The sequence below is a fragment of the Rhyacophila brunnea genome, unplaced genomic scaffold (genome assembly GCF_057557595.1).
Source record: "Rhyacophila brunnea isolate RB1 unplaced genomic scaffold, BYU_Rbru_1.0 scaffold_11, whole genome shotgun sequence".
NCBI lineage: Eukaryota > Metazoa > Arthropoda > Insecta > Trichoptera > Rhyacophilidae > Rhyacophila > Rhyacophila brunnea.
The window spans coordinates 24899792-24926158 of record NW_028232763.1 but is presented as its reverse complement, the minus strand read 5'-3'; the positions used below and the strand labels follow the sequence as shown (position 1 = coordinate 24926158).

The window sequence follows — 26367 nt, the reverse complement described above, 5'->3', positions numbered from 1 at the left end:
TAGTTGACATTTTAGATTATGATTTTCTCTATACATTTATTCACTTTTATAATGAGCTTCTTCTCGGGTATACCGAGCAAAACTGTTAATGTGTCGATCGTTTAAAACAACATTTTCGACCCTAAGCAATAAAATCCGACCGGGCAGTTAACTAGACCGATGTCGCCGGGATCACATTACGTTTATGACATTAGTTAAGTGTCCAAGTACCTAATTGGTGTTTTCGCTGACAACATTGAAAAAGTATCTACGCATATGGTTGAAATTGCATGTAAAAAAAATAAACAATTTCTTTTGTAGTTTATGAATGCCATGCTTGTTTCGAGGATTTTTACGATGGTTTTCAGATTTTTTATGTTCTATGCTTAAATAGAATGTGGTGCAAAAAATGTTATATAACGAATAATGCTTATAACGAGAAAATTCAGTCGGTCCCATCTTCCTCGTAATAACCATGTTCGACTGTAATATTATACATTTCGAAATTCGAAGATCCTTTTATAAATTTTTCAAAATTCCATTCATTTTGCTATTCCCAAACAGCTAATAGAAACATATTGAGAAAATTATCTTTTAAATCAGTGATGAGCAATCCATGGTCTTCGATAAGGGATAAGGCTTTAATGTTAACATAGCGTCACTGTATTTTAAATACCTCCTATGTGGTTTGAGTCATATTCTGAGATAATCGAAAAAAACTGTTTTAAAAAATTATACGTTTTAACATTTTTTTGTACCTATATCCTAATCATAAATTTTTTTATTTGATCTTTCCACAAGTGATATAATACATAAGGTAGAGAAAAAAAAATGCTCATCACTGGTATCAATAACTCATTGTCATCAAAATCACCACATAGTTGGTATTTAATATACAGTGACGATAGGTAATATAAAAATAATATATTTTCAATGTCCTAAAGCAATATAATCGAACTGCATCATGTATCCTAATAGTAGAGGTTTGTATTAACAGATTTTTTTTACGAGAAATGGATGTTAGCCACTTGATCAACCGATGAAATTAGATCCATACTCTTGACCCCAAACACAAATTAAAAACAATATGTGTATTTGCCAGACTCAGAATTCAAACTTGGAACCTACAATATTATAAGTAGACGCGTAAGCCGTTCGGCCATCGTGGACTGGTCAAAATATTACAGTTTAATTGTGTTTCAAAAACTTATTTCTTTTAACTTACCTACTACATCTACACATCAGATGTCAGCTGATAGTTCTAAAAATGTGGTTTCATTGTTTTTATTTTAGGAAATTATCTTTACCTCCAGCAAATACCCTATTCATTGTTTTATAAATTGATTTAGAGATGCTAAAATATTTGAATTTAATATTTCAAAACTACAATTTCCTACTACAGCATGGTTCGAGGATGGCGATATAAATACTGCCCCCAAACAGTTTTTGATATTTAATTCGGCCCTGGTGAAAAGAAAAGTTGCTAATCACTGTTTTAATTGATTGATTCGCGTTTTCAGATTAATATTATTATCTTAGATAAATTAAACACATAACTAAAATTTGACCTAAATAATTTTAATGAGCACCGCAATATTCCTTACATCATCCGCACATCGTAGTCTGTACATAGTGTACACAAATACGAATGAGAAATATATTAGGGAATGGTTCTTAACTATAGATTCTCTTATAATTATAAGAAAGTCAAATCCATCAGTCTTCAGAATTTATCTACTGATATAATGTAGTTAGATCAATTGACTTCGAACACAGTGGTTAAAAAGTCACATCTGGGTTGGCAGGATAGGTTGTTGATTATAAAGCCGCTTCCAGACGCGTGTAATGTAACGCAAATTTGTCGTATGGACATAGCTACGATCCTTACATGTAATGCTCGTAGCGACGTTCGCGCTGATCCATTGGCTGTCGGTTTTTGATACGAACACAAAGGCGAAAATGTCGAAAACTCGAGCAACAACAAGATTCGCGTCGAGATCGTTTGCCCTCCACACAACTAGCGCTACATTACATGTCACATTACACTACACGCGTCTGGACCCGTACTGTGTGGCTACTAGAGCATTATTATTGTATTCTTGTATTTCAATTATTTAGGATGTTTTTGGCTGCGTATGGCCATACACAGACATAACCACTTGTGGCTACGACAGTTGTAGCCACTGGTGGGTAGAGTTGGGTTTCAGGAATTTCCCGACGGGAATTCTCGAGAAATTTTCGAGATTTTCCATTCCGAATCTTAAGAATTGAAATTTTTAACATTTCTTTATTATCAAATATTAATTGAAAAAACGATTTTTTTAATTGAAATAAATTAACAAAATTTGAGTTTGAGTGTGTCAAACAATGTGCAAGTGTGCGATTGTGTGATTTTAGTTATTTCTATAAAGAATCTATTCGACTGATCACATGCCAACGTCGAAAAATGAGTGCAATTTTTCAACATCAGGGAATTTTGTGTCTCAATAGCGTACGCGATTGTCAGACGCAGCCATTGACAGTCTGTGTTTTATGAAATTCTATTTTAATAAGTAATGTTTTCAATTATATTTGTTTTCCTACTTCTATTTGTTTGTCTTCTTACTTAAATAAAAAGACACTGTTTTTACACTGATTTTAGGATTTTTTAAATTATCTCGACATCTCAAGAATTGTTTTCTGGAAATCCCGAATCTCGAGAATTCAAAATTTCATAATTTCGGGAAATCCTGCATCTCAAGATTGAGATTTTCTCGGGAAATACCCAACTCTACTGGTTGCTACAAGTCGCTACAGTCGCTGCAGCCCAAGTCTTCACCACTTGTATCATAGTGTCTGGACCGCGTGTATGGAGACATTCGCACCTATAAGCAGCGAACTCACTGACTTCCGCAGTGAGTTGCAAGCATTCGACATAACAAACATCCCATATAAACATTATGAGAAATGTAGTCCACAGCATGTGGCTACAACTAAGTAATAATAAATTACTAAAATTTAGTTTTGTTTACATTTGACAATTCTTACCTTGAGATTGTTAACTCTTGGAATGTGTCGTAACATTTTATAAGTGGTATAAGCCGGCTCGCACATCAAAACTCGTCTCGTCTGCAACGTGTCGAATATGTCGATGTGACGTCATTGTTATTCACAAAACACACGTTTCCAAATGGAGCTCCGCAGATTGGTCGAATGCGACTTTTTAGTTTGAAAAAAAAAACATCTAGTGCTGCTATGAACAAATCGCATGCGTCTTGGGCTGCGAGTCGAAGACGCCAGAACACATACGCACACTTATGAATTGGTCGTTCCTAAACCGGTTCGCCGGTCACCGCATCCAAATATATATATATTTCGAGAGGGTACGCGCGACTGTCGCTGGTAGGTGGGTGTGGTCTTTATATGCAACATCAGAACGGCGTTCCTAGAAGGGTTGATTTATGACTGTGCGGCAGACGAGGCGAGTTTAAATGTGAGAGCCGGCTAAGTGTTATCTTGGAATAGAGCTGCTGGAATGGGTAATTTTGAGAAGTTTTCCACAAAAAACAGTATTCACACTACACCATAAATAAAGTTTTTGTTGTATCATCTGACACTTTAACTATTGTTGGTTGGCAACAGAATATTTTCCAAGATTTAAGTGAATCAATTTCAGATCATTTCTAACTGTCTGGCCAACAACAGGCAAGCAGAAACAGAATTCCAACAGATGTGGAGATAGACAATGATATAAATCAGCTTTCTGCTTGTGCCAAATCATCAGCAACCTGTTCACAACACTAGCCCGAAAAAACCTAATAATTACTATTTACCAAAAATTTTGCCTCATAATGAGAATTAATCATTACAGAAGAACATGTCAGTTTAGATTTTCTTTTTAAATGGTTCTACGATATTTCATATGTTTATAATCCCAGAGATGTAAAATTCACACATAATTTTCATTGAGTATGTCAGTCATCAGATAGCGTGGGTTATCTTGAGCAAAATTATAAAGATTCTTCAAAGCCGCAATCAACTGTTCCCGTTTAGTATCTGGATAAAATGACACCTTCCCTACGGGACAATTATCACTGTTGACAATGATGCTATTTTGAGAATGATGTAGCAATAAATTGTCCACTAATATGTCCAGGCCATCGGGGATGTCGAATCGCTTGAACGGGTTTATATGGGACAGGTAATCATTTCTTCCATCGAATTTTGGTATCCTGAAAACAATACAAAAACATTACGCTGATGAATATGCACCAAGCTCTCAAACTCTCAAAATCTTGTGTGTGCTTCTTTAAGAATATATGTCTAATATAGCTTTTTAAAGACTAATATTATTGATATATCTCATTAGTTAACTCCATTAAATTCACAATTCGTTGCCATTGTTTACCCAGTATTGACGATTTTACACCTCTTGAATGTAGTAGTATTATTGATTATTATTTAATGATCTATTATTAAGGTTTGACGATGTATATGCCTATTGATAGGGGTTTTTTACAAACACTTTAACTATTCATATTTTGTTTGTTATATTTTTTATTGTGGTCCTTAACTTAATATATAGGTGATAAAGTTTTTACCAACTTTATTGTATTAATTTATTATATAAGTTAGAACTAATTGTATTCGTTGTCATCATGTATTTACCTTTTGGTGAGTGCATATAGTGCCTGAAAATGCCGAAAGGCAAAACCTGGGTCGCAACAAAACGACTTAAATGGAATAGTACAAAACTTAAATCCATTAGAATTTAAATTCGAACTCCATCAAGTACCTTCGGTCGATAGTATTAATAGTTTTTAATAGGATTCTTAAAAACATGTTTAACATTTTTTCAGCACGCTCTGCCGCAAGCTCCCATTGATACTCCACACTTAGGACACTCGCATTCGTTTAGCACGTGTGTGACATGCACGCTGCACACCACGCCCTGCAAACGCTTCCCACTCAGGCCTTACGTTTAGTGTTTAAAAACAAAGTAGTGTACTAACCTTATAACAAAGAACTTATGGTACGGTGCTGGACTAACATCAAAAGAAATCATTTTCAGAGAGTAAATCACCAAACCGTCCAGCCAGTTCGGGAGAGAGTACGACTGCATTAGCGGTATACATTCCTTGTCTGAAAATATTCATAAACCGTTATAACAACCGCATAGTGTTTCGGAAGAACTTAAAATAATAACAATAATATAACATATAAGTTTGGTTATAATATAAAAAGGGAGTGTTAATTTTACATTAAAATATAAATTAAGGCTCTCCTGCAGGCTTATTCTAACATATCTCTTAAAGAGCTAATTGTGATAAATATATACTTTACGTATTCCGGCGGTTCACTATGTAAAAAAATTAACCGTGTGAACTGTCAAAAGGTGATATTTTTTAACTACGCCTCTGTCGGGTGTGCTAACGTGAGAACGAGACAGAGTACGTCAATTTTGCATATTGAGAATTGAGATGCAAGATATTCGAAAAATAATTTATGTCAAGATCTTTTTTCCGGCTGACATGACTGGTAAAATTGTAGCTTATGTTGACTGTCTGAGGTTTAAAGGTTTAATGTTTATTGAAAAAACTTTGCGCATTTGGATATTCGGGAACCAAAACCACATGACATGACTAATAAAATTGTAGGTTATGTTGATATGTCAATACAAAATTCTTGTGTTTGGCCAGCGCCATCTCTAGTACAGGAGGACCTCGACTTTCGCACATAATTGGTTCCTGAAAAGGTGTGTGAATGTTGAATGTTCGAAAGTAGAGGGAAGTAAAAAAAAATTAAATTGTGGGTATTTTGAAATATTTATTTATCAAGTAAATATAAGATGTTTAAGAGACATGTTTAAGTGGGGTTTGCGGGTGTTTCCCTTAAAAAGTTATCAAGAGTTAACTCTTTGCCACTCTTCTTTTTCTTATTTTAAATAAAATATTTTAAATGGTAAATCATTAACTTTACAATATTGCTTAACTGCTGGCACGAAATGTAAAGTGAACCAATCTTTTAATATTAACGCAGTAAACCCAGGCTTTTTTATTTGATTACTGGAAGCAATTCTTTATCCTTCCCTTTCAATGCTCGGAGATTTTCTGGTTGATAAATTAACATTGGCATCAATTTTAAATCACCAGCCAAGTTTCCACCAAGAAGCAATGTCAATCGGTTTTTAGAAGGTTTATGCCCAGGGGCAACTGATTTTTCCTTAGATAAGAATGTACGACTAGGCATTTTTTCCAAAATAAACCTGTGTCATCTACATTAAATATTTGCCTAGAGGAATATTCTCCATCTTCAATAATTTTGGATAATGAGGAAATAAATTCTTTTGCAGTATCTTTATCCGCATCAGCCGATTTTCCAGTGAATTTAATATAAACCAACCGTTACTTGCTTGAAAAATCGTGTTAGAATCTTCTTTTTCTAGCCTTCCAATCTTTGTAGAAACTAAGAGCCTTCGCTTGAATAATTTAATTATTCAGAGGGACATCTTTCTGATGTTGGTCGTTGATCCATGATGACAAATATTTTTCCATTTCATCCATAACTATGCCGTGTCCTTTGGAAACAACCTTTAAAGATAATACCACAATTTTGAACGTATTCCTTAATTTTATTTTTATTTTTCAAAATTGAACATATCGTAGTAGACCTGGTTGTATCATACGAACGTCCGATTGAAGCAAAAGATTCACCGCAATCAGAACGTCATGTGAATTTTATAAGTCCTTGATTTCTTTTTGTTCGTATCAATACTGCAGTTTTTCCGTTTCTCACTCATGTTTATAAATTTTTAGGGTGAAATATTTCAAATGAAGAAAATTAGCAAAACGCACAACATCACACGCCCGCACGCGCTCCTGCGCAAGACTAAACCTATCCTTGCTAGCTCACAAGCAAAGTGACTGGTGCGAGCAGGATGCAAGTGACGCAAGAAATGCACTTGCCTGTGAGCGAGCAAGAAGGGGATATCTTAACCCCACGGCTAGCGCGACGTTTTAAAAAAACGATTTTTTTAAAATGTGCGAAATAGCGAATTGTGCGAAAGTCGAACGTTCGTAAGTCGAGGTCCACCTGTATAGTATTAGGGTTGGCTCCGGCTCGGCGCATTACCGATGATGGCGTTAGTTCGGCTTTATCCACTCGTGTTCGATCTCATCCGCTTGGGTTCAACCCTCACGAACATATCCAAATTTTACCGACGTCTACCAAGAATTAAAGATAGCCGTCGGTAACCGTTTTATCACGTTTAGTGTAAAGAATTCCTAACGTGCTAATTTTAACCAATAATAATAACTGAAACGTGCTAAAGTGATAACTGTTAAGAATAGACCTGCTGGTGAAACGATAGGTACAATTCGGCTAAAATTACTGTACTCCTGAACCCAGATTTCATAAACAACATGGACACTGAATATGGCTAAGCATATAATTACGGGTAGTAAAAACTTAAACCAATTGATAAAAAATAAGTCTTCTGGAGAGGTACCAAAACTTCACGAACTATTCAAAAATAGTTTTCCATTCCGCCAAATCAGACATTATGATACCCAAGTATTAATCTAGCACCTAGCACAAAAAAATTAATGTAATACCCCGGATTTACTGCTGATAGTACGTATTATCGCGGCCATAATAAGAAAATGCATGTGTAAAAATGTATTATCATGCAAGTTGCTAGATTGCATGCATCAATCAAAAAAGTTCGTAAGCTTCTAAATTTTCACACTACAGTTGGAATTGTTCGATATCTGCGCCTGCGCAGTAGAACGATAGTGGCAAACCTGCCGGTGAAAAAACGAACTACACCAAGCAGAGACTCATTTTGAGGTTAACCTTCACTACCTGTCAAATAGTAATATAAAATGACAACATCGCGTCTCACTTACTCTTGAAGAATGAGATTGGCGAGACAGTCAGCATCTTTGCATGTAAACAGTTATTAACGCAATAGTTTAAAATACACACTGTTGCTGCCAGTAAATCCATGCACGTGTACAGGCGCTATTATACCGCATTAGTATCTACATCAAATTAAATACAATACACTCCATATTCTTAATATAGATGCATTTATACTGTCTTCAGTGTGAATTAAAATAGCATCGCGCTATAAAAAAAGTGCAAAAAGTGTTAGGGAATGAAAGTTAAAAGAAACCTATAGGAATATATGCAGGAAATTTTTAGTTTGGGCAAGGAAAAGCTTTAAACGGGCTCTTAAATTAGAGATTTCAAGCAAGAATATTTATTTTAGTGAAAGAAAACTAAAAAACGGTCTCAGCTTAAATGCTCTTCTTTAATCCTTTCCACGCAGACGGCATACCTGTTGTGCCCTCATTGGCCATTCAATATAATTAGCATGTTATTTAAATGTGGTAATTAAATGCTCCGCGGTCAACAAGCTAAAAGCTCCACAGCACGCCATCCATTATTACATATATTTTTTTAGTATATTAATGCATCCAGCCTCTTCATTTTTTTCAGAATTTGACCCAATCATCATCTACATTAGTAAAACATTGAAACCTTGTCCTTTTCATGCATAGATAATCCCTAATTGGATAATAATTGAGACTGTAGGAACAAAAATTTATGTAGATTTGGATCTATAGGTCTAAAAAAACGAAAGCAGTGACTGTATCTATTACATCTATGATATTGCCTTCATAAATTGTACACATAAAACTATACAATGTTTTATCTCTATAGCATCATGTTTGTATGGATAAATGCAAACATGATGCTATAGAAACAAGTCTTAAAAGGTATGACATTGACTACATATTTGCTATTTTTTTTCCGGTAAGTTACTGATGTTTCACTAAAAGTATAGAAAACATATCTTTTTTCGAAATATATATTATAAGCAAAGGATTGGAACGGTCCCATTTTTGAGTTGCTCCGCTCCGGGACCTAATACTTTCTCCACCTCCGCTTTAGGTTTGTTTAATAGGTAATATAATATTATGTACTTATACAAATGTTAAAAAATTAAAAAAAGAAGTAGTTTTAAAACAAGGTTTATTATTTATCATTTTCATTATTAATTCTATTAAACAAAATTTCCAACAGCAAATCGTATTTCATTATCTGTCTCTTCTCACTTAGAATTAATTTTAGTACTGAAAATAACCTCTCGACACTTGGCTCGACACGCATACTGGATACGACTCGACATGCTGCTTGAATTTGTCTTCGTGTTAAATATAATAGGACATATATATTTTAACGTAGATGTGATGTAGAATATTTTAGGACGAAAGTTTAATAATAATAAAAGAAACATCCAGAGCAGTGGAGCACTACAAATTTTCAGTGCTCCGGGTAAAATCCCATTGCTCCGTGCTCCGTGCTTCTGCTCCGAGCTCCACTTCAACGCTCTGATTATAAGTATATCATAAAACCTTGAATTTCCGTGAAGTATTTCACCATTACATATTTCAAAGGTGGCATTGTGTGTACAATATATTAAATTAGTTAAGACAATAAACCGTATAATGAGTGTAAAGTACAGCGTGTATACATACTCATATTCTATGGCCACGGAATTGTAAAGTGCGGAAACACGCTTGTGGCATATTTAATGTTAATGTTAATGTAAAGTTAATGAATATACACAATAATACACAATATAAAACGACCAAAAAATGCAATGCTTAAAATTTAAATAATTACCAGAGTTAATCGGCTGAGAGTAGTAATTCATTAAGAATTGGTATAATTTCTCAGCACACTCCGAGGCGACTACCACAACTTTAATGTTTGGATCCTGAATGAGCGATTGTACGAATTCATTTGGTGACACAGCTATCTCATTGAAAAGACTGTCATCGAATAAATCATAAACCTAGAAATTTACAATAGGTACATGAAATATACATTATAACTAAACCGAAACCTGTCCTAACAATGTATAATATTGTTTTAGATATGACTACACTGATACCTCGCTTTACGGCCAAGATACGTTTCTGGAAATCATTTATTTCCATATAAATCCAAACGATTTTACAAGTCAAGCCGTGGCACAAAGAACTGTGAATTTCGAACGCGGCGCTAGTCCGGTAAAAGTGTAAGTAGTGCTAGTAACTCGCAATTTAGTGCCGTGGCCCAATGACATTAATATGGACGAAGCATCTAGAAAATAAAATGACACTCACTTTGTGTCGGGTCTGCCGGATGGCGAAATTCATATTTTAATATCGGTATCCTACGCTCAAATGAACATTCTGCTTGCAAGCGGTCTGGCGACACCGCTGGGTGTGCCCATACAAAATTTCTGACTGTCAGGTTTCGACTCCACCGTTATTATTGTGTTACAAAATGCCAATGTGCCTAGTTAAAAATTGTAAAAAAAAATCTACTAAACACTCCAAGAAAGATGGGATATCACTTTTCATGTGTTAGTATTATTTATTATTTATAAAATGCCATTTTAAGATATTGATGAATGTTTATTCAATGCAATTGAATGACAGAAACCATTGGACAGTCGCCTGTGATGTGCTGGGCTCACTTGCGTGTAATCTCCGAGAAGTCGTAAGTAACCGAGAATCTGTTTCTAATGCAATGAGTCATGACACTAATACGCCATTACAATAAAGGTTATATTACTAAAAATTCTCGAAGCTTGTATCGCATAATGGAAATGGATACGACATATGGTCACGTGACATCTACCTATACATCTGTGAATGACTTTCATGCACAATTTCTCGTGCGCGCCGGTATGAAGTGAGTTGTCCATTTAATATGTCATTGCCGTGGCCTGACTATAAACACTCTTGAAATCGCATTACGTACATACTAATATGTTTATTTCAAAATTACATTTCCATTATCAAAATAAATGTATTCTACATAATCAATATTAACTAGAAAGTTTATTCCTTGTGTGAAATGAGTAAGCGCTTTTGACAAACCCTTCGAGGTCAACTGTCGCCTGAGTTAGTCTTAGTTATGCATCGTTTGTCGAGTGATACGATTATGGTTCATGATAATGTTCAAATATTACAGTAGAACCTCGTTAATAAGAACACGGATAATTCGAAATTTTTATTTATATATAACATTATTTTCATATAAAAACCTTTAATTCAAATTTCGTCCTGGCATATAAAAATATTCAATAAATTGTAATTAAGTACACTATTTCAAGAGCCAGTCATTGAAAATTGTGACAGATTTTTCATAAAACATCATAAATTACTTATTTTGACATTTTATGACCCATTAACACACAGCACTGGAAATTTGATAGGCACATCGTAAACGATATTGATGAAAATCAAAAATTATTTTTTTTTTTAAATTTTAATATTTCCATACATTTCATAATTCGTAATTTCAATTTTTTTTCGATTTTCGGTCCCGTTAATCGTATTAACAAAGTTTTACTGTACTAATTCCAAGTTCAAATTTTTGTTATGCATATTATATTAAATACATATATTTTTACGGACAAAATAATATTTCCCGATGTCAAGAATATATAGAAGAGTATTTTTTGCCATATATATACCTAGAGAAACTGGACCGTAAATCGTAATTGCGCTGTAATTAAAAAGACCATAATAGCAAAATACCGTATAAGTGGCTACATAGTGAGATACAATTGTACAGTAAAAATGTGGATTGCGAGCATAGTTCGTTCCGAGAACGTGTTTGTATTTTAAACTCTCATATATTATCAAAGTGAATTTCCCCATAAGAAATAATGGAAAGTCAGCCTTACTCGGGTGGTGCTTTTCTACAAAATGTTGGTCATATTGTCTCGCTCGTTTATCAAGTTAAAATGTATTAAAAATTTTTGATCATCTTGCAAAACACTCACGGACCAAATTACTCACCATCGAAGGTTTTAATGTATCAATACCTTACCTACCGCGAAACATGCACAAAGTAAGTGGGTATGGCAAGCACCCGGCAATATTTGATAAAAATCATCAAATTGTCATCATCCAATAGAACAGCATTTCAATGTATCGTCGCTATAGGATTGGTTTGTCGAATATCCGTTTTTGGCAAAATCGACCTTTTAATGCAGAATGATTTTTTGTATCTAAATGGACCAGAACAACGCCGTCTTTAGATTAATAAAGCCTGAGCATATCTTTTTGCACAAGCAACGAGTGGTCCACTGTTCAGCTGTCAAAATCAGATCCCAGATTGCTTGACATATTGATTCGCCCTCCCTCGTTTCAAATTGAATTATAAAAAAATCTCACATCAAATATATTAACTATCAGTGTTATTTATAAATAATATACATTCCTGTTATTCATCAGCTGTCAAAGTCAGACTAGTCCTTCACACAAAAACCGGTGGTAATATCGATTTCCAAAAAAATATGTAGCATGTTCTATATATGCATTAGATTTGTAGAAGGTGTGTTAATGCTAGTGTATTATTTATCATGTAACTCATCTATCCAAATCAAACCATTCCCTGTGTGAACACGACAGACGCGTCAGTACGAGCACTCTATAGAACAATGACAGGTCATCCATAGACAACAACTGGAGGGGCGGAAAAGCTAGGACCAGTCATTGTGAATGTATCGGCTTTCTACTTGAGTCGGCAATGACCAGAACCATCCTTTTCTTTAAATTGATTTGTAATGAATACAGCATTCATATGCGGTAAAAACAACAATTTTAATAACTCCATGTATTTAAATATTGGATAATGAAATTTGTTTTTTGTCTCCTGAACATTTGACATTTTTGGTCTATTCGACAAACCAATCCTACGGCGACGGTATGTCACTATGGGGAGTCAATTAAATGAATTTTGTTATTGAAATCAGTTTTAAAATGTAGTACTTATGTAAAAAAGGTTATGATAAAATCCACTGTTCACATTGTCATGACTTCTTTGTTAAGGTGATAAATAAATAAAACAAAATCTGAGATATTTCAAAACAATTGTCAATTCATTCAAAGAAAAGATATTACATTATTATGAAAATTTATGATCGACCTTTAATGCAAGATAGACCTGTGAGACATTTAAAATTGAATATCGAATTTATTTTATATGACAAACTTGCATGTGTATAGACATATCAATGTGGCATGTGATTCAAAATACTTGGCTACTATATCACACCACGTCATTGGGTGTGATATAATAGCCAAGTAAAGTGTTAATACAATATATTACCTACCAAAATATGTTCATAATAAAAATAATCACCTTGCATCCAGTCAAGTTGGCCAAAATATTTCTTAATTCGATCATAGCCTCCATAAAAAGTTGGCAATCACGGGCGTAAAGCAAGAAAATTCCTTTGGTGTGCGGACTGCTCTTTAACTGGCATTGAACATCGGGACAAGGATGACTTCCGTTATTTTGGTTCCAATTGTGTCTCACCATACGCTTCTTGTAAATAAACCAACTGATTGTGGACACAATGCATATCAATAAAATGCTTGAACCGGCAATTATCCCAATGTATGAGTTATTCGGTGTGACAGAAGCGGCTATCAAGGGAATTTGCGAGGAATTCGAGGATACATATACATACCGCTCTGAAAAAATTAAATGGTTTTTATTATTAACCGTGAATCTGATTGTACCTGCACACTTGGGAACGTTCGCACATAAAGATTGCTATAATCTCTCTACAGTGGCACCATGGGTACGGCAAAAGCTATTCGCAGTTTGTTTAATAATAATTGCTAGCATTGAAACAGGCATTATAATATAGTAAACAATGTTAACACATGTGTGGATCGCCCCCGTGTGCCACTGTCCGCAAATATGAACCACTGAATGTTGCAATAGGCCCCCGCTCGCCTGTCGACCACTCCGCCATAGAAGCCAGTCGGCGCAGTGGGGGATTTCAAAGAGGGGATTACAAAATGACGTCTCATAAAATTTTCATTCATTTGTAAACAGATGAATACAGATAAAGGTGCATATTGCAAAATCATTTTATTCATTTCTATACAGCATTGTTGACCTATTCTGCCGACATGTCTGCTTAAATAATACCACATACAATATAATACATTGATGACATATGTGGTTGAAAAAAAATTATACCCAGATTGCAACAAGGGTGCATTTTTTCAAATTTGCATTCATATCTGTGTCCACTTTATTAGATATTTTCTATTTCTGGTGTATTAATTATTATAGTATAACAACATAAACGTTAACTTTTTTGGATTCGGCTGTTTTCGGGCAGTACAGGATCGACTAAGTAGGGTACAGCCCGTACACAACAAGATCTCGGCGATAACAGGAAGTCACTGTAGTCACGTCGCGCGTAGAAGATTTTTGTGTTGTCATTTTTTGAGAAAGCAAATCTGGCGAAATTAGGTTTTTAATTTACCTATAACAATTCTATTCTCAGTAATTCAATAAGTCCAATTATTATTCGATAATTAACAATAGAAAAATAAATTTACACCCACGGTGGCCGCGCGGCTTAAGCGTTGGACTATCACGCCGTGGGTCTCAGGTTCGAATCCTGGGTCTGGCAAGTACACATATTGTTTTTCAATTTGTGTGTGTCAGGGTATGGACCTAATAGGTTGAGCAAGTGGCTGACATCCATTTCTCGTAAAAACAAAATCTGTTAATACAAACCTCTACTCTGTGGAGGCCCATATGATCCTATTAGGATCGGACATGGTCGAAAGAAAAAAAAAATATGCGCACGAAAGTAAGTGTGCCTCTGCGCAGGTCCGTGCTTAATATGAAGTAAAATATTGTTTAACTCACAATATTTCCATTTATTAAAAAAATACCAGTTGAATGAATACCGATGTGGCATTTTCTTAGTAAAACTCCAAGAAAATGGTCGGTACCTATTAATTATACCACTGGAAAGTTCTGATAACATTGTCATAGCCGAAAATTGTTATCAATCAAAATAAGGATAAATATGCAATGCAATGTAATAATAATTTACATTTCCGAAGATTTTCCTCAATATATTAGATCATTAGTTAGATAAACCAAATAAAAACAATATTAATTAATAATGCACGATGTCATAAAATAATTGCTTATAGAAAATTTAGATAATTCATAATATAAACACGTCTTATCGCTACCAATAGTTTTGATTAGCTGTTTGTTTTCAAAATAAAAATTATTCCCATATGTCATCGTCTCACTCGCATGACAGATATCGTCAGTTCGAAACCTGGTATGGAACATTTCTGGAAACTACGTTTTGAGATATGAAACTTTTACGAGTATGCAAAAACCTCTTCTCAATACATTTTACAAGATGTATTCATAGTGAAAACACATAGAGTAATGTTGGCAAATACGGCACAGGCGGTTAATACGAACAGCCCACATACTTTTACAATGAATGACGTCACCTAAGCAGAGTGTATTGCATGTCGACGATTGTAGTGTGTTGACATGGTTATTCAGTTTCCGTCACACTACTAGAAAGCATGTGTGACTGACACCGAATATTTGTGATTTTGATCTTATTTTTAGGTAAGATAACACCACATTTTTTTTCAACATACAGTACTCTCTCAGTAGTTCGCCAACCCAAAAACCAGACAAGTGTCCAATTAGTGAAAACGGCGGATTATAGTGCATACATACAAAATATGGTAAAAATTAAAACATGTATTTCGTAAAAATAGTTTTTTTGAGAAATTTGTACTAGCAATTTAGGGTTTTATTCATAATCAAAATCAAGTATGTATTTACTAAATTATACATATTTATAAACTAAGTTTATTAACTAAATATTAAACAGTAAATTACTTGACACAACCAGTTGTTCAGTGAGGCAGATATTCTTGAATGGCTTAGGATTCCTGGCTTTCTATGACCTATGACCAAAAGCTTAATTTTTTGTGTCCCGGTTGCATTGGAGCACGGCATATTTGTGATGCGGTCCTTGGGCACTTTCCTACCTGGTACATTACTTTTTTCGCGATGAACGTACGTTTTACGAAGGAGAAGTTTCCAACATAAACCTGTCTCATCTGCGTTGTATACTTGTACGCGGAGCACTACTGAATTTGACAATCGAATACTGCCGAATTATAGAGCTTGATTTTGTGCTAGTAAACTAGTAAAAATAACGGCGGTTTATACATAGTAGTTGTCGGATAATCGAGCGGCGGATTACTGAGAGTGTACTGTATATTATAGTTTAGTACTATGTATGTATCCAAGTTTAAAGTTAAAAATAATTATTTTTATACACTTATTTATCATTCAAATACTTGAAGGACTACTAATGAAAGAAGCAATCTGCACCTCCAGTGTCATAAAATTTAAAGTGTACATGCCTTAGTAAAAAGTAAATCTGTGTAAAGTTATCTGTGTAAGAATTGTAAAATATATAAATGTGTAAATTATATCGACAGATTTTATTTTAAATATTAATTTTATTTCTAAATTTCCTAAGGTGGTCCATATTTCCTGACCTTACTCTATTTCCCAGTGTATTTTTTTTTATATCAGGTGCATAATATGACAAAAATGTGAAATATCTTGCGCTTGCTCTAATCAGAAATTGGGGATCTCTTTTTGGTTATAACCCAAAAATATCTTTGTGATAAATAATATTACCTCACCCCCTCTGACTATAAAGTCAACAAAAATAAGCTAATTGCTAAGTGTACGTCCTGAGTGGCAGCGTTCGGCGCAGCGTCGAGCGTTGTGCGCAACTCAAACGTATAACCGTGTGTGAAAATGTTCGTAAACAATGTCTTTTTTTGGTTATACGTTTGAGTTGCGCACAACGCTCAACGCTGCGCCGAACGCTGGCACTGAGGCCTCACACTAAGTTATTAGCTAAACAAATGAATCATTTCATTCAAAACATCAAGTTCCACCTCAGGTTTTGATATATTCCTTGTCAATAATAAAACCACAATCATATATGGGTATTTTTATGTTGGGGCGGTTTTCGGAGTCCAAGTGATTTATGTATGATTATTTTGTATTATTGAGACTGAAACCCGCCAAGGGTCGTGGCGCCTGAATGATGATAAAGTGTATTTACCAAATGGTGCTATCCAATTACAGGCTTGAAAAACGCCACCTTCTACGTTACACCGCCACTCATCCAGCAGTGTGAAACGTACCGAGTAATTTCCTTGCGGTTCATAGCACTGACAGACCACCCTTTTCCCTGACAACGTACAATTCTTTGTTAATTCTACGGGACGAGAGTGTGTGTCAAGACTCTGTAAAATTAAAAATATATATATGCAATATGATGAAAAATAGATCAGATACAGAATTACAGGTAATATTAAGCGTCAATTACATTGAGCTTCTTTACGAGCTGTTTGTTGGCGAATTTAAAAGCAGGCGATTCAGCTACTGCGATTTGATGATTACTCACAAAACTTTCCATTCGCTGAGAAACCACAAGCCAGCGACTATTTTGACAGAACGTAGTTAATTTTTTTCCGGGAGGTTGCTACTACGCAGACGCAGTAGGCCCACACGTCGGCGCGTAGCGTGTAAAGTTGACCGGCTTTCAACTTTTCTCGGTAGAGTGTTTACAACCTGCTTATTAGCTTATTAGATGATTACACTGGGCGACTTTACAGGCAGATTGTAAATTCGCCAATAACCAGCTCGTAAAGAAGCTCAATGTAATTGAGACTTTAACGAATAAAAATATGTCTATATTTATTTACTTGACAAAACCAAAAATGGCAGTAGGTTTTTTATCATTCACAATCGCTATAGGTGCAAACATAATATTTGATTAGCTACAGTACTACAGATAAAATGTTGACTTAATTTTCTCTGCTGACAAAATTTGACAACAAGAAAGATTAACTCTATTCAAGCTTAAAAGCTATTTTAAAAGATTATTTTGAAGAATTGGATTCATATCGCTCCTAGACTAACCTTCTTTTATGAAGAATGTTTGTTAACCATTCACACAACCGATGAGGTCCTTACTTTAGATCAGTGATCGCCAAACAGTCATTTCTGAATCATTTCTGCGGAGTGAGCACGCACACTGAGATAAAATCGGCTGTGTAAAGGCTCAAGAACGGAAAGGCACCGGGGGGAGACGGGATTCATCCTAAATTCCTCAAGTAGAGCTTGAGCGCAATCCTGCACCCTATGTTTCATCTGATCACAAAGGTGTGGGAAGAGCGCTGTCGAAGGAACTGGGTGAACGGTGAAATCATCACACTTCAAAAAAAAAGGTGACCCTCTTAACTGCGACAATTACCGAGGCATTACACTACTCAGTGTTCCGGGAAAGATTTTGGCAAACATCCTCTTGATGAGAATAAGGGACCCAATAATGCACGTCCTCAGGAAAAACCAGGCCGGGTTTCTAGCTGGAAAAGCGTGTGCAGACCAAATCCACAACCTTCGATGTTTTCTCCAGCAGAGCCATGAGCTGAACAGTCCTATGGCCTGCTGCTTTGTGGATTATGAGAAGGCTTTCGACAGTCTGCACCGCTCCTCCCTCTGGAGGATACTGGGAGCATACAGGATCCCTTCCAAGATCATTGCCATAATCAAATGCCTGCACTAGAATAGCAAATGCTGTGTCAGAATTAGTGACACTGTCACGGAATGGTTCGGGGGTCACGACCGGAGTCAGACAGGGTTGTGTCCTTGCCCCGTTTCTCTTCATCATCCTCTTTGACTTCATACTATACTACCCGACCGAGGCATATCTGTTACCCCCACGATGAAGCTATGCAACCTTGAATACGCCGATGACGCTGTCCAATTCGACAACTCAATCGAGGGCATTCAAGAGACAATCGACAGGTTGCATAACTCATTTCGCGTTGGTTTGAAAATCAACACGAAGAAAACCAACGTTTTGTGTAATAGCACCTGTCCTGATCCAGAGTTTCCTCTGATTAACGACAGACAAAACATCGAGAGCGTCAACAGCTTCAAGTACCTGGGGGTACATATCACAGGAGATGGCATTTTGCAAAAAGAGCTCGCTATCCGAATGGGAATGACTGGAGCAACATTCGACTCGATGTGGAATTTCTGGGACTCAAGATTGTACTCGGTCAAAACCAAATGCCGCCTATTCGACGCTTGCATTCTGAGGGTGCTGCTTTACGGTAGCGAATCATGGCACCTTACAAAGGCTCAGAGCATCTGTATACTGAGCTTCGAAAACAGATGTTTGCGACGGGAATACTGGGTGTGCAGTGGTATCACTTTAGGAGCAACGAGGAGATAAGAGAACGCACCAAGCAGCCTCTCATCACACTGAGAGTGAAGAAGCGACGTTGGACCTGGCTCGGCCACGTGCTGCGGATGCCAGAAGAGAACCTCAACCTGGCTTGCCTGTTCTTCAAGCCGACCGGATTACGGCGTCCTAGAAGGCCGCTAAATACTATCTATAGTGTATACGGCGGAGCTACGGGATGCTGGTTTGACCTGGAACGAAGCAAGAAGACTGGCGAGCGACAGGGATTCTTGGAGGCGGCGCGTGGTGTCCATATGCTCCAACTAAGGGGCGAATATGGCCGAAGAAGATGAAGAAGAATACATAGATTAATGATTGCCTTTTCAGTGGTTTCATTTAATAATAGATAAAAATCTGCAGTCTTGGATAGAATAAGCCTACGCAGGAAAATGGTTTGGGAGGTATTCCATTTCAAAAAGAATTCCATAATATTTTTTTATTGATTTTTAAGATGGCAGGAGGGGTTGGGGTCAACAAAATTTACTCGGTGCCACTTACTTCCATATTTATCCCGCCTACTACTTATAGCTCTCGTCGCTTCAACTGCGGAATACTGCACTTTTGGAGATACATTCCTCATACCCAGATGCACTTAGAGTCTAGTGATAAACACCTGGCTTACGAGTTATTGCGAATGGCTTAACAGTCATAATTATTAGGATCGTTTGTGTTGCCCGCTCTGTCGTGTTGTAGAATGCCAAGAGGTGTGAGGCCTCGGATCACGGTCCTCAGTCATGAGGTCCTCACGTAGAATAAGAGATTCTATTTACCTAAATAATTTGTATTTCTTCCGTTTAAGGGGGGGGGCTTTCGGACCCAATTACTGTTTAAATCAAGAAAGTGGGGAATAATATCTTCCAATCCTGGCAATACTCCCACAACACAAGCGCCGCCACCAAGCCTCAAGTGAAACCTGTCGCATTCTAGCTGCACATAATATGCATGTACATTTCAATGTCTATGAAATGAATGATTAAAAAAATCACTGGCTGTAATAATAAACTTTTCATGAAACTTACATTGTCATCAGTTCGGTATAAGTATATAGAATATTCAGCATTGACGTCTCTGATAGTTTGAGGTTCAAAAAGCCAATGTAGTTCAATATGATTTCTAAAAATAAACAAACTTTATGTGACAATCTTGCAAAAGCATCGACATATTATTCCTCAGATGTATTAGCAAATAGCATACAGTATGATTGAGTGGGATTGATTATGACGAGTCTTAATCTAGGTGAAACTAATGAGCATTAAGGATTGAAATCCCGGATTAAAGAATTAGTAATCTCACAATAAATTCTGGGATTAGACAAAACCATTAAAACTTTGACTTTGACTTTGAAAAAACTATTTTAGTGACCGGCAATATGTCAGAATATGAATTTATGTTCCAAAAATCACATTCAGAATCTTACTTATTTCATAGATTTTTATATTTAAAATTTATGAATTTAACCGCTTTCCCCAAATTACACTATTTTTAACACAAATTATAGAAATCATAATCCAAAAATCCTAGGATTCTAGCATGTTCGGAATCGGGCTGATTTCAATGGCACAATATTCAACGGTATTTCCATATAATATAATATGTAAGATGTTTTTTAAATTATACCCTGTTCATCCCAAATTTTCAAATGCGATTTTACGCCAGATGGCGTGCGAAACGTATAATTGCGTTCATGGAGATTTTGTATATAAGCATCTCGCCGAATCCGAGCACAGAATGCCCCTCTACCATAAGTTTAGCGAACCAATTGCAAAATTTGCCAGAGTCGATGTTTGACAGATTGCAACTGACAGCCTGCGTTTGTTGATAATTGTCAAAGGTACTTGTTTTCTTCCGTATTTCATTATGATTCAATGAATTATTTTGATTATTATCTAATGGTATTATCTATTTTACAATTGATCCTATAACTGGTGCTTCATTTCATTCAATCATGACTGCTTTATTTATACTAAACTTTGCTTTCGTAGATGAAGCTAATCTACAATGCCGCAAATTTCGTAAAAGCGGCGACGCTTTCGAATTCAAGAGTTTCGTTAGTAAATACACATCAGACGGACGCAGATTCATGAAAATCTAATAAATATATTATTATATTTTTAACAACTCAATTCACATGATTGTGCTGGAATCGATTTATGCATAATAATTATATGGTAGGTAGGTAGGCACCTATACTATCACGATAACCATTTACTTTTATTTGTTTACCCTCCACGTTAAGAGATTCCCTATAAATAAATATTGTAATGATTATATATTTATTCAATAACGTTTATTCGGCATGCGGATTATCCGGCCATAATGTAATATTAAATCGAAAAATAAAAGAAATGAACGCTCGACTAGTTAGTAAATGGTTGTAAACGGAAACAGCGGAAGTTTGGAGGGTAATAATCTGAGACACCCTATTAATCTGAGACACAACAAAACATCTGTAGGCAATAGTCTGGGGATCTTAAAATTTCATTAAATAGAATGGGTCTGGGTTGATTCACCAACTGGACGCTAAGACAACAGGACAAGTTGACGCTGTACAAATGAATAAAATGCACGGAAGAAATACACATAATTTACAATTTGAACCAGCAAGCAGACAAGCAAGTCTAATTTAACTATCTATATATCTATTATAGTAAAGCAACATTTCTTGTTGTTACAGACTCATGATGATGATTTCTTTCACATTTCAATCGCACACTGAAGTACAGCAATATTACATAATAATATAACCCATTTACACGTGTAATACTGCTGACGTATCTGTGTATCTTATCGCAGCTATAACACGAAAATGCACGTGTAAACATGTATTAACATGTATTACCATGTGCATGTTGCAAGATTGCATGCAAGGATCAAAAAAGTTCAGACGCTTCTGAATTTTCACGCAATAATTGGTTCTTGCATAGCGGTGCGCATGCGCAGTAGCGATTATCTATGGAGCTGTTCAAACCTGTCTGAATCTGTCAAATAGCACCATACAATAGTGACATTGCGTCTCGCTTACGCTGGAAGAATGAGATTGGAGAGACAGTTAGCACTTTTACGTGTAAACAGTTAAGTATTATCGCTATAGTTTAAAATACACACTATTAGTGCAAGTCAATCCATGCAGGTGTACAGGCACTAATATTTACAATATTCGTTATTGGTCATTCATTATATTGAAGGTACATCCGATCCTCTTTTTGCTCGGGGGATAGATTTCAAAGACTACCGTGTAAAAAAAGATACGGTGCCCATACAAAAATGGTAGATAGGTTCCATTTGTACTTAAAATACGAAATTCTTGAACTCAAAAATAAATCGAATTTATTTATAGATAAATTCCATAGTTTTCGATTTAAATTAAATTTAGCATAGAGAAATACATTCATTCTACGCTACTTGACAATAAACGTGCCCGTTTAATGCTGTTTTTCGCTGGTGAAAAATCATTCTCATCGCTGGAAATATTTGCCGAAGCACGCGGCGCGTCTCTCGTATCAAACCCAAAGTGACTGACTAGTGGCGCCATGTATGTACGTGTATATGCTTGGGCGATTTTCGGTGACAACATATGTATGCACCAGTGGCGTGCGGTCCATTACAATGCAATTTTTCACGTATTCTTATTCTTTTTAGTTTTTTTTAAACCGTATTAAAGCAAAAAAATCAGTGTAAATAAAAAATAATCAGTACTTTTTTTAAAGCATGTTATTTCGAAACCGTGCAAAAAGAGGATCGGGTGTATATACAATGTATTGCACAATATCGGAATGTGAAAGCTTTACATTATTGCGCCTTGTCTACTTAGTGGTTCAAATCGTAATGTTAGTATATTTTTCGCACATTTCATTCATCTGTGTGGCGCCCAAATGTCCTTTGTTTAGTTATCCAATGTCCAGTCGGTGGCACCTAATCTTCCAAATAATACAACGAACAATATTTCTTGCACAGAAACTTAATTTTTATATTATAAGTACAAAATAAATATGACCTTACCCATAATTGAAACGAGTAAAATTGGGGCGTATTGTGTCAAAATCTGATAATGTATAATTATTTGTCAGCCAGATGATGTAGACGACAGGTTGCCGAGAATTGGTACCGAGTTTTGGAGTGATGGCTATTGAATAGCATCCACTGAACCAATACTTCATGCAGAATGAAAGATTAAACTAAAACAAACAAAACATCAGAAATTTATTATACGTATGTATTTCTTTCTGATATATCTGTTGTACCTACTATAATAAAGTTTTATCTGATGTCAGTGAAAAACATTGGGAATTTTTGAGAGTAAATAAAACTATTAGGTAGGTAGGTAAATATTTTACAGATAACGTGATACTAGTATAAACATTATATAAAAACATGTTGGTATTTGATGACTGTTATAAATGTTATAATATACGAATGTTCAATATAAAATCATAATTAAGTTTAGTATCCTCAGATTAAAGAATAATGTATCTATAAGGCTTGTTCTTAAAAAATATTCAATTAAAAATCTAAATAACTACCTACTTAAATAGGAGATCTATAAACAGTATAATTTTGACATTTCACGTTACACCTAGGTACATATTTTTTTTAACAATGATTATTATCACTGTTCTAATATTTGATAAGTCTTACCTGAGAGCAATTAGAATGATTTTGAGTATCAACTGGAAAGTGAAGAATTTTTTTTGACACAATAATATCTCTGTTATAAGTGTTATAATTACAATCCTTCTCATTTTCGGCAGCATCAATCCGATCAACAGTTATGAGATAATTATCAAATCCACAACCATTCTCGTGAGCTATGAAATTAACAGTGTATTCGGCATTATCATTGTTTTCGTTGTAAAAATATTTGAGATCAGTTGTATGTTCGCTAAAATTACATGTCGATGTCGTGTTATTTTTGCATAACGTAGTGGCTCCAAATTTGCACGATTCATTTGTTTTGACTGCGTCGATGAACACCATAACTATGGTACAGGCTATCAAACAATATTTTATCATTTTGACATTACACGTATTGAAATATCCAACACAATTAACCGAACATGAAACTTGTAAGTAGTTTGTTTACATCCGAAATAATAATATATTGAGGAATAATTGGCTGTTTCAGATTCATTTTCCGCACAATAAATTCTCTACACAAATCGCCTGCGTTTTATGTTAAATGCAGTCTTTTGATTACTTTCACAAAACTAATAAAAAAACAACAAAAAACCCGCTCACATAAACATTCAATTAATTTATTGAGCAACTGAGGTTATGAGCAATGAATGTATAAAAATGTTATGATGACTACCAAGTACCAATAGTACCAATGACTACTTTAATCTAGTGTCATTACTTTAAGTTGCGAATACACGATACGAAACAGTTACATAGTACGATATCATTTTTGAGCAACATCGAGCAACAAATATTGAAATCTTATATTGACTATAGACACTATGGTACACTATAAAGTATACAGATTTTATAAGTTTTTAATTACGTAAATTCAATTCAATCATTGTATTACCTACCATTAAACTTGATTCAGTGACGTAGGTAACTTCAAATTCTGCCGCCGCGTTGACACGGTCCAAGTACGACCCAAGTACACTTGGACCGAGCGCCATCCAAGCGCACTCGTACGGGACATCTTCATACTAATTACTCCTATCCAAGCTACTTGGACCACGTTCTACTCATCCAAGCTAGCTTGGATAGGAATAATTAGTATGAAGATGTCTCATACGAGTGCACTTGGTCCAAGTTAACTTGGATCGTACTTGGATCGTGTCAAAGCGGCTTCACCCGCAAAAATCTGTGTCCCCTTCATAAAAAATTAAGTAGGATGTACCTAATTTCCCGAATAGTTTTGTCATGTAAAAAATGTTATTAACAACTAAAATAAATGTGAACTATCTATATCAATTGAACTGGTCAGCTGGTGTTTACGTAATCGAATTATAAAAAAGTTTTTGTTGGTTCTACGATATTTGAGTTAGATTATATTATTATACTCACCCTAAGAATGATCAAAATATAATAAATTGATCCCGACAATACCTATATGCTTAAAACCTAAACAGAGGTAATACTATAATATAGTAATTGAGGCGTGTAGTTTCAAAACAACGTATTTCACTTTTACAAATTGTTGGCAAACACCAAAAAACTGTTTACGGTGTTGATTTTACATATTTTTTTGTTATTTCTGTTGAAAATTGTAGTTTACACTTTGAAATGGATAGTTCAATGCTAAAAACTATGCCAATGTTCTTAAAAGAATGTTTTTTCTAATATTATATTTGGAATAAGTTACTTTTGTTCCCGACACTTGGAATAAGTTATATTTGAAACCAACACATTTGGAATAAATTGCGTTTGTAAAAACCACTAAAAAAACTGTCATGTTAAATGTTGCAGGAAAAGTCGTGAATATTCGTAACCATCCAAAATAATTATTCTGGGTTATTAATTTTAAAATAATTGAAATTAGGTAAATATAATTGGTCATTCAAATTATTTCACTGTTTTGTGAAATTTAGGCATAGGTACATCCTATTAAAATGGTTTTGATACAAATATTATTTTTGAAGTTATACTTCTTTTGGCGCGTTTAGTAGAGGGTACAATAATTGAGAGCTGCGCGCGCACACCGTTACGAAAGTTCGACATGATCACGTGATCGGGGTACCATCACCATACGGAATGAAACGACAAGATAATTTTAAACCAGCGGCACTCCAATAAGCGGCCCCCTTTCTTGAGTGTGTAATTTAACAAAATAATTAAAATAGTAATATTAAATAATATTAATAATCACGGAATGAAGTAATAAAATAATTTTAAACCAGCGATGCTCCAATAAGCGTCCCATTTTCTAAGTGCGTAATTTAACAAGGTAATTAAAATAGTAATAGTAAATAATATTAATAAATACGAAATGAAGCAACAAGATAATTTTAACCCAGCGGCACTCCAATAAGTGGCCCGTTTTCTCGAGTGTTCAATGTTCAAAACCTTCATAATAAATATATAGACAATAATATGAATAAGAAATTTAATGTCCAAGAGATAATTGTACTCTAAAATTAGGGGATTAAAATGAAGGTTTAATTTATAAAGTTTACCATGTGTAATTATTGAAGAATATAAACTACTCCAAACTTTCGAAGTGTTTCATTTCAACTTCCTACCAATAA

The 26367-nt window shown here is 35.1% G+C and overlaps 1 protein-coding gene across 1 annotated transcript; it reads right to left on the bottom strand.

Moving 5' to 3' along the window:
- Positions 1 to 2302: 2302 nt before the first annotated feature.
- On the bottom strand, positions 2303 to 24502 carry LOC147078520 (uncharacterized). Its single transcript, XM_085960189.1, has 8 exons — positions 23804 to 24502; positions 23168 to 23343; positions 20188 to 20281; positions 16976 to 17159; positions 13174 to 13508; positions 9652 to 9823; positions 4971 to 5100; positions 2303 to 4190 (listed from the first exon to the last, which is right to left on the bottom strand). Exons 1-8 carry the CDS (start codon positions 24176 to 24178, stop codon positions 3908 to 3910), a joined length of 1749 nt encoding a protein of 582 aa, XP_085816315.1. The 5' UTR covers positions 24179 to 24502; the 3' UTR covers positions 2303 to 3907.
- Between the last annotated feature and the right edge of the window lie 1865 nt (positions 24503 to 26367).

Excerpts from the sequence above, each read along its gene's own strand:
- LOC147078520 (XM_085960189.1), bottom strand. The coding sequence starts at position 24,178 with ATGATAAAATATTGTTTGATAGCCTGTACCATAGTTATGGTGTTCATC. Across the intron at positions 9,824-13,173 it reads CCAACTTGACTGGATGCAAG|GTTTATGATTTATTCGATGA; the intron begins GTGATTATTTTT and ends GTAAATTTCTAG. Across the intron at positions 5,101-9,651 it reads CTCTCAGCCGATTAACTCTG|ACAAGGAATGTATACCGCTA; the intron begins GTAATTATTTAA and ends GAATATTTTCAG.